This window comes from Podarcis vaucheri (assembly GCF_965113315.1).
Source record: "Podarcis vaucheri genome assembly, chromosome: 7".
NCBI lineage: Eukaryota > Metazoa > Chordata > Lepidosauria > Squamata > Lacertidae > Podarcis > Podarcis vaucheri.
This window is the reverse complement of record NC_138765.1, coordinates 78833157-78849985: the sequence shown is the minus strand read 5'-3', so window position 1 is coordinate 78849985 and position 16829 is coordinate 78833157. Positions and strand designations below refer to the sequence as shown.

Sequence of the window (16829 nt, the reverse complement as noted above, 5' to 3'; positions counted from 1 at the left end):
CAGCACAAGGGCTTCTGTATTTGTGGACAAAACAGGATCTTGTACATTTATTTAATTACCATCCTTAAAAAAATGGAGACAGAGAAATTTATTCAAGATGTGATTACAAGGCTTAATTTGATGCAGACATAGATTATGCAACATTCAAAGCAGATCTGTTTGTTAGAGCTGCTAATAATCTTAGACTAAGATGGTTGCTATTGTGTTCAGGTCCTACTTGCAGGTTCCCTACAGGCGTCTGGTTGGCCACTGAGAGAATAGGATGCTATACTTTTGGTCTGATCCAGCAGGGCAACTGCTTAAGTTCTTGTTTCTTGTTCTGGAGGCTTGAGATTTTGGTCTTATTATTATTATTATTTATTATTATACTAATTGCTCCTGAAGGGAGCTGGGCCGGTGAAATAAAAGTCAAAACATTTTCAAAGAAGGATTTAAATGTTTATTTTAGCCCTCCTGTAAGACATGATCACAACTTCTTTACAAAAAAAAAAAATGCCCCAAACGTGACAACTAGAGAAAGTGCTGAAGATACAGAGAATAACCAGCAAGAAGAGGGAATGTTTTAGCTCTACAGTATTTTCCACTTTCAAGTTCAGGCTTCCTTCTAGGCATTGTATGATGAAGAGGAAACAGAGCCTCCATGTCCTGTCCAGTTGGTGTGGATAAATTCGCCTGGTTTTGACAACAGTTCGTAGGTGTGGGCACCAAAATAATCTCGTTGAGCCTTTGAGAAATTGCATACACATGGTTAGTGATATAGGTTGCCAAAGTAACAGTAAACTTTCAATTGTTGCTAAATTCAAAGGAGGCACACAGGGTTGCAGCCCATGTTAGTAATACTCTGAGTAAACCGACTGAAAATAATTGATGTGACTAACTTAGTCCCACTAATGTCAATGGATCTACTTCGAGTAGAATTTAGTTGGGGACATCTAAAAGGTCAAACCCATTGCCTCTACAGTAGAGTCTCCATCAGGGTCGGTAAAACTAAAGAGGATCCTTTCAGTTCAGGGATGGAGAACCTGGAGCTCTCTAGATGTTGCTGGACTACAACTCCCATCATCCCTGGCTGGGGCTGATAAAAGATGGAGTCCAACAACAGCTGGAGAGCCGCAGGTTCCCCTTGCATAGGGAAAACAGATAAAAATACTGCTGGAAGCTGCAGCCTGTATGGCACTTCCAATCTAAAACAGACAATGAGGAAACACGACAAAAGGGAAGGAGAGGAAAAGATGAAGGTAGGGATGATCATGGGCAAATGCAGCTTAAAACATGGGTCCTTTGAGGAATCCAAAATAAGGAGGTTAACCCAAAGGCCACAAGAAAAAGATGGATTTTAAGGAAGGCCAGGAGAGAGGTGGCACCACAAATTGTGCTGGATACAGAGATATCAGGTGGGCATTACCGTTGGCCTCTGTGAGAACAGAATGTCAGACTAGATGGGCCCTTTGGCCTGATCCAGCAGCCAGGCTCTCCTTATATTAACTAGGGAAATGAGCAAAAGATCTGAATGGAGCAAAAAAGGTTGGAGAAGTTCCAGACATGCCAAAACTGTTTTTCAGACTGGCTTACCTGAATCAGGTTGGCTGGCAGAGTATCATGCCTGTACCCATCATAGAAAGAAAGTGCAGTGGTGAAGCACGGCATTGGGATGCCAATTTGGACACCAGTGCTGATGGCACGTCGCCATGATTCCTAAGGGAGGAATGATGTAAAAGTAGTAGTAGTACTTACCTTCTTAAAAGTTGTATTCGGCCAATGACCCTTCCTCCGCTGGAAACATAGGGTTGTCTCCACCGCTGTCCTTGGGCAAGTGGGACAAAGTTTCCCCTTGCACAATGGGAGTTTGCCACCCTCTCCTTCCCAGCCCCCCACCTCTGCGCACCCTCAAAATCTGCTCCCAAGGGATGGACAATGGACAGCCATTCTGAGGCTGTGGTGTATGTGAAGCTGTTCATAGCAATGCAGAATTAAGTACTTTATCTCTTTACATACATACATACATACTGCACTTAAAAATGGTCAGGTACTTTCTAAAGCCGCATTCGCCTTGAACATTTAAAGCACTGCCATACCACTTCAGATAATTCTGGAAGCTGTAAGGTGCTGAGAACCCACAGAGCTGGGTTCTCCGAGTTGCTCCACAGTCAGCCCCTCTTCAGGGAACTCTGGGAATTAACTCTCAGCATCCTTAAACTACAGCTCCCAGAATTTTTTAAAGTGATATAGTGCTTTTCTTAAAAATACAAAGCAGTATACAAATTAAATTAATAATAATAATTTAAATATATGGTGTGTGTATGTGGCCTCTTCTTCCTGAAGTTACCTGGCAATTCTCTACTGCCATCTTGAAAAAGTTGTCCAACAGTAGGTTCTGGAGATCAGGGCTTCGATCAAAAGCTTCTTTGATTTTCCCCAGGAACACACTATGCAGAAGGCATGCAAAAGCAGTTAGTAGGATTTCTTGAAATCTGTGAGGTAAATAGCCAGGAACCCAAAAACATATGTGGACCAACATATTGTAATCAAGGGCAGGGATAACCAATGATGTTGTTGGACTCCAATTTCCATTGGCCCCAGCTAGCATGGCTAATAGTCAATTCCCAGAAGAATTAGCTAGCAATCCCTTTTCCCAGGCAAGTCTGGGAATTGTAGCTCTGAGAGGGGAATAATGGGTTTCCCAGCACCCTTAACAAACTACAGCTCCCATAATTCTTTGGGGGAAGCAGTTTAAAGTGATATCATCATGCTTTAACTGTATGTTGCAGATGGGGTTTGTGTCTACAAATATGTCACCCTGGGAAGAGTGCTAAAAAAGTGTTATTGTTTTTTAAAGAAAAGGTCTTCTGATCCTAAAATCAGCTGGGACTGCACCATGCCCATTTTAGAGATTGAGCAACTGATCCAGAAAATGAGAAGTTGCAGGCAGAAGCCTTTTCATTTCCTCTGCTGTGTCTCAATGGGAGAAACTTCCTCAAACTCAGAGCATAAGAAGTGGGAACAAATAATTACAAAAGGAGAGACAGAGGAAAGTAGAGGCAGAAGCACTCTTAACAAGCTGTCGTTCCCAGAATTCTTTGGAGAATCCATGACTGTTTGAAGCGGTACAATACTACTGTAAATGTAGAGTGTAGATGCAGCCCCAGTTAGAATCTCAACTTTTCGATTCAGTTGGTCTGAGCTCCAAACAAAGAGGATCATCTCCCTGTCAATCGACTGCCCCTGCTCCAATCATATCTGTCTTGCTTACCTTCGGATGATGCATCCGCCCCGCCACATCAGGGCGATGGCACCATAATTCAGCGTCCAGCCAAACTCTTTTGCCGCTTGCCTCAGCAACATGAAGCCTTGCGTGTAGGAAATAATTTTTGAAGCATACAGGGCCTGCAAGGAAGCCAAGGGACAGTTTCAAGATTTAGAAAGAGGCTTTCAAGTCAGGGGCAGGCTCCAGAGGGTGGCAAAGACAGCCAATAGCTGAGCCACCAGAGACTGAGAAAGGACCCCAATCAACTCAAAGAGAGTTGCCCATCGTCATGGATAACGTTAGGTCAGAGTTAGTGTGAGGGAATGATTGGTTTGCACACCCCACCACCCATTCTAGATTAAAGGAACCCACTGAGCATGTCTTGAGTGAGGAAGCCTAGAATGCTGGAACCGCTGATACAATCTCTACAACAATCTGGACCTCAGACAATGGAGATTCTTGCTGGAGACTTTAATGCAGAATGATGCATCTTCCCCACACATAGGATAGTGAATCTCCAGAATTTTGTTGGACTACGACTCCCACCACACCAACCGCTGGCCATGTTGGGTGGGGGCTGATGGGAGTTGAAGTTTGACGACACCCAGAGGGCCACAAGGCCAGCCCTCCTTGGCCTAACAACTCACTTTGCGGATGTCCTCCAGAAACGCCGCCTTATTCCCGCTAAACTTAGCTGCGTTGGGTCCACTCAACAGCTTGCTAGCTTTCACTCTTTCGTCCTTGAGGGAAGACAGGCACCGAGCAAAGACAGCCTCCCCTTTGGAGAAAGAAAAATCAAACACCATGGATGACTAAACTGAAGCAATGGCAAACAGGACCACAGTACTGTGTGTACACAGGAGATTGCTTTCTGAAACAACTCAAATTATCTTCACTAAAAAACTACTGGATATCATGTAATTGGAGGCGGGACATAAAATTTACCCATTTGGGGCTTCCCCCAAAGTATCCTGGGAACTGTAGTCTGTTAAGGATGCTGAGAGGTTTTAGGGGAACCGCTTTTCCTCGCAGTTTCTTGGAAAGAGGGATTGATTTTTAAACCACTGGGAATTATTGTTCTGTGAGGAGAATAAAGGGTCTCCTAACAACTTTCAGCACCCAAAACAAACTACAGTTTCCAGGATTCTTTGGTTGGGGAAAGAAGCCACAACTGATTAAACCAGTACCATGGTGTTTTAAATGCATGGAATCAAGGTGGCCTAAATGGCAGTTACTTCAGACTAAGCACACATAGCATTGTGCTGTAAGCAACCCCACCTCACAAAACAAACTACAATTCTAGATATCAACAGTAAACTCCAAGTGCCAATCCTTATGCATACAAAAGAGAACACAAACAAACACACAAAGGAGGACTGTATCATCTGGCTTGGAGAAACCCCAAGTTTTGCAGTGGTACAATAAATGTTTTTTTTAAAAAAACAACCCACTGAGAACAGAGTATATTCAACAGGAACATAACACTCATTGAGTGCTACAGGGGATTATTATTATTACTATTATAAAAATATTTTATCGGTCACTTTTCTTACAAAAACTGACCCAAAGTGACTTTGGGACATAATTGAGTAGTGCAGATAAAGACATGAATGGCTTGTGGAAACCAGGAATGGAAGCAATTGCCCCACTTGTAAGGACTGACTGCCTGAAAGGCATGGGCAGAGAGAGTGCAAACACACAAGGTGAAAAAGTTCTTCAGATTTCCTGTGAGTGACTCATACTCTCACTGCCGCAGGTGCACTGTGGTTCCTCCACACTCTTGCAGTCGCAAAGGTAGCCCCTCCTCTCCCCCCCACTTTCTTAGCCAACCAACATCCTTTTGCATTGTGAAGGGATGAGTCAGCTGTTTTAGAGCAGGAAATTGCAAGTCATGCTGATGTAGGAAGGAAACAGAACGGGAGGGAGAAAAAAGCAAACCATACACCCAATCCATTAGCAATTCACCTGGCAACCCTAGGAGCCAAGCCTTGAACCCTACGTGGAGGAGGTTTGATATTTAAAAGAGGGGAGAAATGCAGAACACAGTAGGAAGGGTGTGTGTGCTAAAAAAGAAAGTTAGAGTTGATAACTCAGTGGTAGAGAAGGTAGAGAAGATGCACTGCATACACAAGGGTCCCTGGTTCAGTCCTCAGGATCTCCACTTTAAAAGGAGTTTATTTTGGAAAACTGCGAAGGATCCTTGCCCTAAAATGTAGAGAACCATCGCCAGTCAGAGCAGGAACATAGGAAGTTGCCTTATACTGAATCAGACCCTTGCTCCAGCTAGCTCAGTACTGTCAACACAGATGGGCAATGGCTCTTGAGGGTTTCAGACAGGAGATATTCCCAGCCCTACCTGGAGATGCTCTACCACTGAACTATGGCCCTTTGCCAGCCGTGAAAACAGCACAGTGGATGATATTTTGAGTTTGGAGGATCCTGAGCTCACACAGCAAACTTACTGGTCGTCAGGCATAAAACCAGTGCGGTGTAGTGGGTAGTGTCAGGTCTTGGAGACCAGAGTTCAAATCCCCACTCAGTTCACTGGGTGACCTTGGACCAGTCACCATCTCTCAGCCTAACCTCACAGGGTTGTTGTGGAGGGTAAAACGGAGAAGAGGAGAGAAACATGAATGCCACCTTGAATTCCATTGACGAAAGGTAGCACAGAAATCTAAACAACAACAACAAACTCTTGGGTGCCTCAACTCAGGTCTTTCAAGTAAACAAGGACTACACCACATATCGCTGGGGCCCCTGCCCCTCCCATCATTGCCACATTTTAGTGCAAATCTATCTCAAAGTTATTTACCAATTAGAGTGACGGGGACCCCGTACTCTAAAGCTGAGATAGCCGTCCATTTCCCTGTTCCCTTTTGCCCAGCACTGTCCCGGATCTTTGGGAGCAAATGCTTCCCATCAGCACCACGATACTTCAATATGTTTGCTGTGATTTCGATCAAGAAGGAGTCCAGCTCAGTCTTATTCCACTGCTCAAACACCTAGGGGCAAGGGAGACAAGGAGCAGAGAGATCAACAACCCTCTCCCTGAGACTGCAATATCTTTTCTTTTTTTAGGACATGGAGCGCTCTGTGCTCTATAATCCTGATGCATTTGCTCTTAAGAAAATAGGAAGATGCCTTTGTGGCTCTGCTGTACACCTCCACTGTTAGGGACTCCCCCCGCATGCAAAGACAGGTTCTGGTGGCTTGAGCGGATGATTGTGGGTCCTGTAGTCAAGAAGGCAGTTTCTGCTGTAGAGGTAAACCTTTGGCTCTTCATATGTTGATGGGCTACAACTCCCATCAGTCCTAAGTCAGTCTAAGTCAGAGATGGGGAATTCCAGATATTGGTGGACTCCCATTAGCCCCAAGCAGCATGGCCAATGGTCAAGGATGTAGTCTGACAACATATGGAAGGCCCACAAGTATCCCATCCCCCTAAAGGTTCCTGGGAGCTCCGTCTAGAAAAAGAGGCTCCCTGCTGAGTCTCTGTGTAAGTGCCTGTTCTGGCTTTTATTTCGACTTATTAAAAGAGGGTCTTCACCCATCAGATTCAAGAGATTGGTTTGTCTTGTGGGCTCACCGCGGCCATCTCATCATGGTCCATGCCTAGCACATCCTTCATGAGGTGGTAGGCTTCGCAGATCAGCTGCATGTCTCCATACTCAATCCCATTGTGCACCATCTTTACAAAGTGCCCAGACCCCTCGTCTCCCACCTGCCAGTCATGAGAGAGAAGAATAAAATAAATTATTTTTTATTTTTATTAAGATTTATATACTGCTCTTCATGACAATATCTCAGAGCAGTTCACAAGGTAAAAAGACAAGTATATAGTTAAAACAAAACCAACAAAACAACAACTTCCCTCCCACACATATAAAAGACTTTAAAATATTAGTCAGCCTTATAAAACAAAACAAAAAATGCAAAATACATGTAACACTTAAGAACAATTTATAACAACCCCACCCCCACAATAAACAAGTTAAAACCCCATTCCCATTAAAACCATAAAAATGTTAGCACCAGGAGGCTGGGCCACACCCGCATTCTACCCCCAAAGTACAGCCCCCAATGGGCTCATCAACATTGGAAAGGGTCTGCCTTCTCCCCTTCCTCTTGATGGGGGTGGTGAGGTGTTGGAGAAGCTAGTAACCTTCCAAAACCAATTCACAAAAGGGGCATCAGCTTGAAGAGTATCTCTAGGAGCACGCAGAGTGCATCATAAACATGTTAGCTCATCTTACCCAGTCGCAACAGGGCTCCCCAGTTCCTACTTTGGCAGCGATGCTCTGAAATATTGGTTTGATGTGAGGCCTGCAAAGAACCAAAAGGATGTTTGAAAAACAAAGCAGAAAGGACATCATCATGATTGGTTCACCATCCAGACCATAACAGAGGCTAGGAGGGCAGAGACACAAGACAGGGCATTATCAGTAGTGGCTCCCTACCTCTGAAACCCCCTTCTAAGTGATATTTGGTCTGCCCCTACTACAGAAGCATTTAAGAAACAAGTTCACTTGACCAGGTGTTTGGATAAGGAAATAATTATTTTGGGGGTGCAGTCCCTACAGACACCATTGCTGCTGTTTACTGTATCTCATCTGAGTCTGTGTTTTTAAAAATTGTTTTACTGGCATCTACTATTTTATTGACTGCCCCAGGCAGGAGAAAGGATGAGACTGAAAAATGGTAAATGAGTAAACAAAAATAGAAATGAAACATACATTTACTGCTTTGGTCCCTTCACAACTCAATCTGAGGACCTCCCCCCCAACTGAGAGAACGTGCATTTTTCAGTGGTGACTCCATGTCTGTGGGATGCTCTTCCCAAGGAAACACACCTGGCACCATCATTGTCAAACTTTAGGCCAAGACATTCATGTTTGCCCAGCCTTTCAGTTGTTATGTTTGGATCATACCTTGCTGCAATTTTTATTTTTATTCAGTGGTGTGGGAAAGGATTTGTCCTTTTTTACAGTTGAAGATGGAAAGCTGCCTTATACTGAGTCAGTCAGACAACTGGTCCATCTAGTTCATTATTGTCTATACTGTCTGGCAGCAGCCCTCCAGGGCTTTCAGGCAGGGAGTTTCTCCCAGACCTACCTGGAGATGCTGATGGGGACTGAACCTGGCACCTTCTGCATGCCAAGCAGGTGCTCTAGCACTGCTTCCGAAGTGATTTACAATGCAATAAAAACCATACACAGAACAATTAATTGCATATGTAAAAGCAGCTAAAACATTTGCTATATTTTAAAAAATGGGAAAGCAATATATGTGAATTTATATATGGAGTGGAGCAGGATTTGTCCTATGATGTTATTGCAGGATGAGCACTTTGGGTCAATTAATGCTCTTTTTTCTTTTTGCTGTATTCTGGATTTTGTATCATGTACACTTTCATAATTGTAAATAGCCTTGAGAAACCTATGCATTAAGCAACAAATAAATGCATTAAATCATTCTCGTCATCACTTACCATGCCTCTTTGGCTCCTCCTGGCATGAGTGAAGGGCCGTACCTGGCGCCCTCTTCGCCGCCACTAACCCCGCTCCCAACAAACAAGATGCCCTTCTCCTTGAGCTCCTTGCAACGCCTCTGGATAGGAAAAGAAGGGAGACTCGTTGCTCGAAAAATAGGATTATGGGGGCAAAAGCACTGCATTCTCTACTAAGGGCAACGTATATCTCACAAAAGAGAAAGAAAATAAATCTGACTCCTGTACCAGTTAAGAGCTACATAACCATTTGAAACTTAAGATTCTGCACCGAGTAAAATTTCCTTTGCATCTGGTTTAACAGACATTGGTGGGCTTTAGAGCATGGAGGTAAATAATCCCTGGATGGTTAAGTCCAGTCAAAGGCAACTATGGACTCATCTCACTTTCAGGCCGAGAGAGCCGGCATTTGTCTACAGGCAGCTTTTCAGGTCATGTAGCCAGTGTGACTAAACAGCTTTTGGCACAACGGAACACCTTGCTCAAAACTTCCAATCCTTGTACAAAACTAATTGATGAGCCTTTGGGCAAAATTGAGAGGCGGGATATAAAAAGCTGCAGTTTTATAAAATCCTAGGGGCTGCACCCCTACGTACTTTGCTCACCAATCCCGCCCTTCTCAAGGCCACCCTCTGGTTGCACAAAAAACTGCAGCGTGACAACATCCTTAGAAAAATACGTATTAGGAGAGAAATGTCTTGCAAACAAATCCTAACCAACCAACCCCACAGGTCTGTTAGTGAAGATAAAGTTAGCTCCCACATATCCTCTTGAGCTCCTTGGAGTATACAAGTTGGATACAAATGGGCACCATACATACTGTGCTATCTCTGTACTCAGAATTCCCTCCATCAATAATGATGTCTCCGGCACTCAGCAGTGGCACCTGTGAAGGAAAGAGACAGTGTTACATCAGAAGAGGTCAGCAGAGTAATGGCCTATCAGGTCCAGCTAATCAAATGCCTTTGGGAAGCCCATGAAAAGGGCACACTGGCAGCAGCCCTTTCCCACTATTCTTTCCCAATGACTGGTACCAAGAGAGGTTTTCTCTGAATCTAGTGGCAGCTGTCCATCTGCAGAGAGTTGCTGGATCAGTCCAAAACGCCTATCTAATCCAGTGGAACATCTCCTGGGAGGGCTATGAGACATCCTCAAATGAGACCCTGGAGTTAGTGCAGAAAATAGTGAGCTAGAAGGACTAGTGGTCTGACTCCGTATAAGGCAGCTTCATAGGGCCATAGCTTAGTGGTAGAGTATTTGCTTTGTATGTAGAAGGTCTCTGGTTCAATCCCCAATGGCATCTCCATGTAGTACTGGGGAAGACCCCTGCCTGAAATCTTAGAAAGCTGCTGCCAGTGAGAGGTAGACAATATTGAGCTAGATGAACCAGTGGTCTGATTAGGTATAAGGGAGCTTCTTGTTTCCTTCTTCAACTAAAATATTACTGAATTTTAGAGCAGGAAGTGTCTGTGTCTTGGAAACAGTGTTAGAAACTCAGATATATAAGCTAGGCATCAAATGGCTCCTTAAGCCAAGGTTATAGTTGCCAAAATGGAATGTCTAGCTGCTTTTTTTGGGCAAGATGGCTCTAAAGTCTTATTTTTCAAATGATGGACTGACTGTGATTGATTCTCAGTTAAACATCTGGCTAGTTCAGGTGACAACTTTGAGCTAGGTTAAGAGTTTTGAGGACAAAGAAGAAGAGTCACTTAATCCACGTATACACTATTCCGACTTTGTTTTCTTAATGGTGACTGCTCCTGTTCAGGCTGCACAGAAAAAGCATTTATCATCCAGAAATTCATTCTGATTGTGCAGATAAAATATAACTGATAACTTACCATGAGAAACATAGTAAGCTGGCTTAATATTATCTATATTGACTGGCAGTGGCTTTCCAGGATTTTCCACAGGGAGCCTCTCCCAGCCCCATCTGGAGATGCCAGGGATTGAACCTGAGACCTTCCACATGCAAAGCAGGAGCTCTGCCACTGAGCCCCAGCCCTTCCCCACAGGGAGGAAAGGTTCAGCCAGCCCTTGCATTGGCCAATCCATAGAATTCTGGAAGGTGGCATAAAGGGGCATCATTTATAAAAGAAGAAGCAGTTGGTCAAGGATGGGAGGAAGAGATCTGCTCACCAGCTTGTTGATGAAGTCATCCACAGCACTCCCAGCCTTGACAAGCAGGATGATCTTCCGGGGTTTCTTCAGCTTGGAGACCATTTCTTCCAAAGAGTGGGCCCCAATGACTTTAGTGCCCTTGGCTTCATTTGCCAGGAAGTCATCCACTTTGGATACCGTTCGATTAAATGCACAGACCTAGGAGAGGGTAAGAGAGAGGGATTGCACTGGGAGACAGTAGAGCTGATCCCTTTTCTGAAATGCACCCCCCCTATACCTGGTTTTCTAATGGGTTTGTGCCAGGGACAAGGAAGTTATTTTCAGACTCTAAGAAGCAAAAGGACAAGACATCTGCATGTTCATTTTCATTATTTCCCCCCATTTAACCAGAAAAATGAAAGGCTTGGTTGGAATGGATTTAACCTGGTGTGCAGGTCATTAAAAAAACCAACCTTTCGATGTATACAGGTTTAGCCAGCTTCTCACACACACACCAGCACTTCCCGCCGAGCAATTATCTGCAGAGATTGCTCAAAACAGTAAGCCAATCTATGTTCTGTCATTTAAGGTACTCAAACAAATAAGAAAACAGGGAAAGACAAGGCCTCCCACTAAATCAGGGACCTCCGGATGTTGCTGGACTCCATCTCCCATCAGTCCTAGTCTAGCATGACCAATTCTTGGGGGTGATGGCAGCTGCATTCTAGCAGCACCTGGTTTGCCAAAAGTTCCTTGCCTCTACCCTAAATCCCCTTCCTTGCCTTCTTGTTTCAAACTTTTCTTATCTCCACATTCATACATTTCTTATCACCAGCAGATTTACTATATAGCCAATGGGTATAATTAATTAATTATATTTATATCCTGCCCTTCCTCCCAAAGGAGCCCAGGGTAGCAAACCCACAAACTATAAAGCAATAAAAACATCTACACTGCAGATGCAGACTAGGAAAGATTTCTACTTAATTAGAAGAGGAAGGTCTTTAGCAGGTGCTGAAAACACCACAGAGACAGTGCCTGTCTGATATTCAATGGGAGGGAATTCCAAAAGGCAGGGGCCACCACACTAAAGGCCCAGCCCCAACACTGTGCAGAATGGGTCTCTCTCTTGATAAGATGATCTGTTGGGTATATAAAGGGCGAGAAGATTTATCAGATATCCTGGTCCCAGGCTGCATAGGGATTTATACACCAAAATCTAGTACTTAGCCCAGTAAGTAGCTAATATGGCATGGATGATTGATTTGGGAGATTTTTATCCTGCCTTTCTGTTCCAATAAGCTGGGAAATCCAACCATCACAAATGAACACAGCTGTAATATAGAAACATCTGGAGGACCAAAGGACCCCCACCCCTGTCTTCAAGCTTCTGCCCTAAGATCTCCCTTCCGCATTCTATACAGTACCTAGCAGAGAGAGCAAGAGAGTCTGTGATAAATAATTGCTTAGCATTTAAAACTTCACACCGGGCATTTCCACTCACCACAAAGCCGTGGTCGTTCATGTTGAGGATGAGGTTCTGGCCCATGACGGCCAGTCCAATCAAGGCGATGTCTGCTCTGAAAAAGGGGAAGAACAGACAAGGATGCTTACACTTCCCAGAATGGTTTAACAATCCATCCCTCTTTGCAGGATTCTTTGGGGGAAGCCATGGCTGTTTAAAGTGGCATGATGCTGCTTTAAATGTACAGCGCAGGTGGGGCCTGTGACACCCAGGCAAGGGTGCCAAGGAAGAGGGAAGGTTGCAGTTTAAAAACCCAGGCTGTGCTTCTGATCCATGCCTTGCACCAGCCAGGACTGTGTTGTGTCAATTCTAGAGATTGAGCAACTAGATCTAGAAAATGAGAAGTTACATGCTTCTAGAAGCCCTTTCATTTCCTAGCTGTGCCTCAACAATATGGGAGAGACTTCCTCAAACTCAGAGGGATTATATGAGAAAGGAAGAAGAAATCATTATGGAAGAAAAGCAGAGACAAATGGAGGTAAAAGCATAGGAACTCAGAAGGCTGCTTTAGCAGAGTCAGATCCTTGTTCCATCTAACACAGGACTGTCTACAGTACACTGACAGACAGCAGCTCTCCAGGGTCTCAGATTGCAGCCTTTGTCAACCCAACCTGGAGATGCAAAGGGTTGAACCATGGACTTTCTGTGTGTAAAGCAGATACTCTACCATTGAGCTATCACCCTTCCCCAGAGTGGATTTGTAGTCCCAGGAACCAGCAACAACTACAATAATAAAACGTCAGGGATTAAATCCTGAGCTTGGCCCAACTTGCACAACACACCTGTGGAGTCTTTCACGTGGCATTAAGCCAGCCAAGTGTTACCAAAACTGGGCACCCCTCTGGCAACTCTCTCCACACCCACACCACCCCCTCTGCCTTGGGCAATGTCTCTTTGTTTCTCTTTACATCTTCTTAAGCCTTGTCCAAACAATTAGCAAAGGAGGCAGTCCTCTGCGTTTGGGCTGTACCTCTTCGGATTGGGGGGAGCCCTCATGCCTGAAAGCTACAGTATGCGCAAGCGCTCACTATGAATCGCTGTAAGTTCAAAACTAGAAAGTCCAGAAGGAAAAGTCAGGCCTAGAAACAACTCATACAGGACTAAGCATTGGTGACAATGACCAGAGGCTGCATTCAACATTAGTCCTCCTCAGAGTAGACACCACTGGAATTAATGATTTCAACGGGTCTACTGGGAGAAGACTTAGCTGGAGACAATGCCAGGAGCTGTGAAGTATGGATGGTCAGGTGGAGAAAAAAAATTAGAAATGTGATTCTGCCCAAGTCACACCACTCACTGGCCTTCTGCACCCTCCTTCCCAGTGATGTTCTTGAACTGGGATATCATTTGATTGCCAGAACAGAGAATGGTGAGGTAGGTGAGTGGGTGGGTGGCCCCATGCATCACAGGTTTGTGGGCCTCAGAAGGAAATGTGGCTCTTGGGCCAATGAAGGTTCTTCACCCCTGCATTAACTCATTGCAATCCTTGCAATAATCCTGCACAACCTGTTCTTATACAAACCTATGGAGAAGCCACACATTGTGGAATACTGTGCACAGCACCGCTCTGGTCACCTCACCTCAGAAAGGACTTTGTAAAAGGTTCAGACAAGGGCAAGCAAAATGATCAAGGGGATGGAGCAACTCCCCTATGAGGAAAGGTTACAACATTTGGGGCTTTTCAGTTTAGAGAAGAGTAAGAAGGAACAGAAAAGAGGCGTATAAAATTGTGCAAGGTGTGGAGAAAGCGGACAGAGGAAATTTCTCTCTCTCCCTCTCATAGCACTAGAACTAGAGACTGAATGTTGGAAGATTCAGCACAGACAAAAGAATGGACTTTTTTACACAGCACATGGTTAAACTTTGGAACTTGCTCCCACAGGAGGCAGGGATGGCCAACAACCTAGATGGCTTTAGAAGAGAATTTCAGAATCACACAAAGGAGAAGGATATCACAAATGCTGTGTCCACTGCTGGGAGTCAGTATGCCTCTGATTACCAGTTGCTGAGGCTCACAAGTGAGAAGAGTTGCTGTTGTACTCAGGTCCTGCTTGCAGGCTTCCTATTGAGGCATCTTATTGGTCACTGGGAGAACAGGATGTTGGATTAAATGGGCCTTTGGCCTAATCCAGCAGTCAGACTTTTCTTATTATGTATTGTTAAAGTATGTGTGACATGCCTCCCCATGCTCTGATCATTTAATTAATTAATTAATTAATTAATTTCATCCCACCAGTTGATCAGAGCAAAAGGAAGTTGACTTATGAGGAGTTGGGCAAGTGGTTCATCCAACTGCAGACACTGACTGGCAGTGGCTCTCCAAGGTATCAGGCAGAGAATCCCTCTCATCTCTAAGGGGAGATGCAAGAGACTGAGCATGGGACCTTCTGCATGGAAAGTGGCTGCTCTGCCACTGAGCCACAGTCCTTTCCAATTTACACAAAAGATTAACCACAATCAATTTCCATGCAGCTGAGATTAGCCCAGAAGCAAGCACATCCAACTTGAACCCGCCCTGATTTCTAAAGAACGGCTCAAGAGGCTGAAGGTTTTCATTTCTAAGGCTCAACCTTAAAAAAAAAGATAAATCAAGAAAACTGCCTCCTCAACCAATCACCATGGAGCCACAATTAGCAATGATTGAGATTCCCCCCCCCTTTTCTTAAAAAAAAACTTTTCCAGATCAGAAGATGATCCCATCCCACAGACATAAAGCCCCAGGACCTATTTGTCATGCGAAGGCTCCTGCAAAACGTGAATCAGTCTGCTGCAGAAAAATTTGGGGTTCACTTTTGCAGCCCAACTCCCCAAGGTACTCTGAGTCACCTAAGTCAATGATCAGTCAGATAAGAATGGATGGAGACAGGAACCAGTGGAGGGAAAGCAAGGAATACCTTTATTTTCCTGCTGCAACAGAGCCCGCTTCCCGCCCCGCAAGGAGGTGAGGGCCCGGAGCTAACAAGCCATGGAAATGCACCTGAGCACCTACAGAGTGCTTACCCTCCTCCCCCCTTGGATGAACCCCACTGAGCAAACTTTCCTCCGAGGAAAGCCTGGCAGCACTCTCTTCTCTTGCACGGGAGTAAGCTTCCTGGAACCGAATGAAGCTTCCTGACTGCAACCCTGCTTACTCGGGAGTCAGCCCACCGACCCACCCGCCTCCAGTGAGCTCAGCGAGATGCACTTCCGCATCACGGTGTGTTCCGGATTAGGTCTGCTTTACGCACGCTAATTTGGAAGGGAGCTTCTCCGAAGTCAGTGGGGTCCATGGCCATTAATTACGGTCTACTCCAGAGTAGCCCGATGAGATTTACTCGCCTAGGAGCAAACCTTCCCCGCCTTGAACTCATCGGTCATTTACTCTTGCGCGTAACTCAGCATTGCCAAGCGAGCCCCGCTAACCCTCTCCAAAATGCCCCCCAATACTTACTGGGCCATGGCGGCGACTCGGGCGGCTTAACTAGCTGAGACGAGAAAGGTAGGCGACTGGCGCTCCCAAAGACGCTTCCACTTGGAGCGGACCCGCCTAGGCCAGCCCACCGCAGGGAGGGGCCAGCCCTAGCCCAGCCTAAAGGTCTGCTGATCGGCTCAGGCGGACGGCGAGCATAGCCCTTTAAAGGCACAGGCTTCTGCCTTTCCATCCCTCTGTTGCGGTCGGATGGGAAATTTTTGTTTTCATTCTCTTTTTTTTGGCAATGGTTCAAAGTCATGCATTCGAGGGATGGGGTAGTTCGCCGGCTCCCTTTCCCTCTCTCTCGGGTTGTAAGGCTTTATGCACTCAGCGAGCAAGTCTTCCCTTCACTACCATGAATGGCACCATATTTAAATAGACTTGGGCGTATCCGCGATCTTGCCTCTTGCTTGCCAGATGTGTGCAAAGGTAAGCCACATTCTTACTCCACCTGCTTTTGTCTCTGACCCCAGCAGCACTATGCATTCAAAGTCATACCACTTTAAACAGTCATGGCTTTCCCCAAAGGATCCTGGGAACTGTGGTTTGTTAAAGGTGCTGGGAGTTGTGAGGAGACCCTTATTCCCTTCCCAGAATGACAGTTCCCAGTGTATCCTAGGAGGAAGAACTGATTGTTAAACCTCTCTGGGAACTGGCTCTGGGAGGGGAACAGCAGTCCCCAAACAACAAGCCAGATACCAGGATTCTTTGGGGGAAGCCTTGACTGTTGAAAGTGGTATGGTAGTGCTTTGAAAGTCAGTGCAAATGGGGCCTTTGTGATCTTGCCCATTGCCCACCAATGCAAAGCCTCTGGAAAGTTAGCTGAAAGGGAATATGGGCTTCAAGCTGAAAAAAGGTCCCCACCTGTCAAAAATATTTGGATGGATTTGCAGTCAAACAAATACAAAACAGGTGTCCCACCACGGAGTTATGACTATTCCTACAGAAGCAAGTTTCATGCCGTGGAAACAGTATTTTATGGGAGGGGAGAGGGAGAGAGGGG

At 45.2% G+C, this 16829-nt stretch overlaps 1 protein-coding gene across 1 annotated transcript; it reads right to left on the bottom strand.

Moving 5' to 3' along the window:
- Positions 1-416: 416 nt before the first annotated feature.
- Positions 417-15961, bottom strand: PGD (phosphogluconate dehydrogenase). Its single transcript, XM_082230202.1, has 13 exons — positions 15806-15961; positions 12355-12430; positions 10890-11069; positions 9571-9636; positions 8733-8851; positions 7498-7567; positions 6831-6965; positions 6057-6246; positions 3892-4022; positions 3251-3384; positions 2327-2426; positions 1573-1695; positions 417-724 (listed from the first exon to the last, which is right to left on the bottom strand). The coding sequence occupies exons 1-13, from the start codon at positions 15811-15813 to the stop codon at positions 605-607; spliced, it is 1452 nt and encodes a 483-aa protein (XP_082086328.1). The 5' UTR covers positions 15814-15961; the 3' UTR covers positions 417-604.
- Between the last annotated feature and the right edge of the window lie 868 nt (positions 15962-16829).

What these genes read in the sequence shown, in the direction of transcription:
- PGD (XM_082230202.1), bottom strand. An exon ending in CTGAGTACAGAGATAGCACA is followed by an intron (nt 8,852 to 9,570) that starts GTATGTATGGTG and finishes TTTCCTATCCAG; the next exon opens with AGGCGTTGCAAGGAGCTCAA. An exon ending in TGGCAGTAGAGAATTGCCAG is followed by an intron (nt 1,696 to 2,326) that starts GTAACTTCAGGA and finishes TTCCTCCCTTAG; the next exon opens with GAATCATGGCGACGTGCCAT.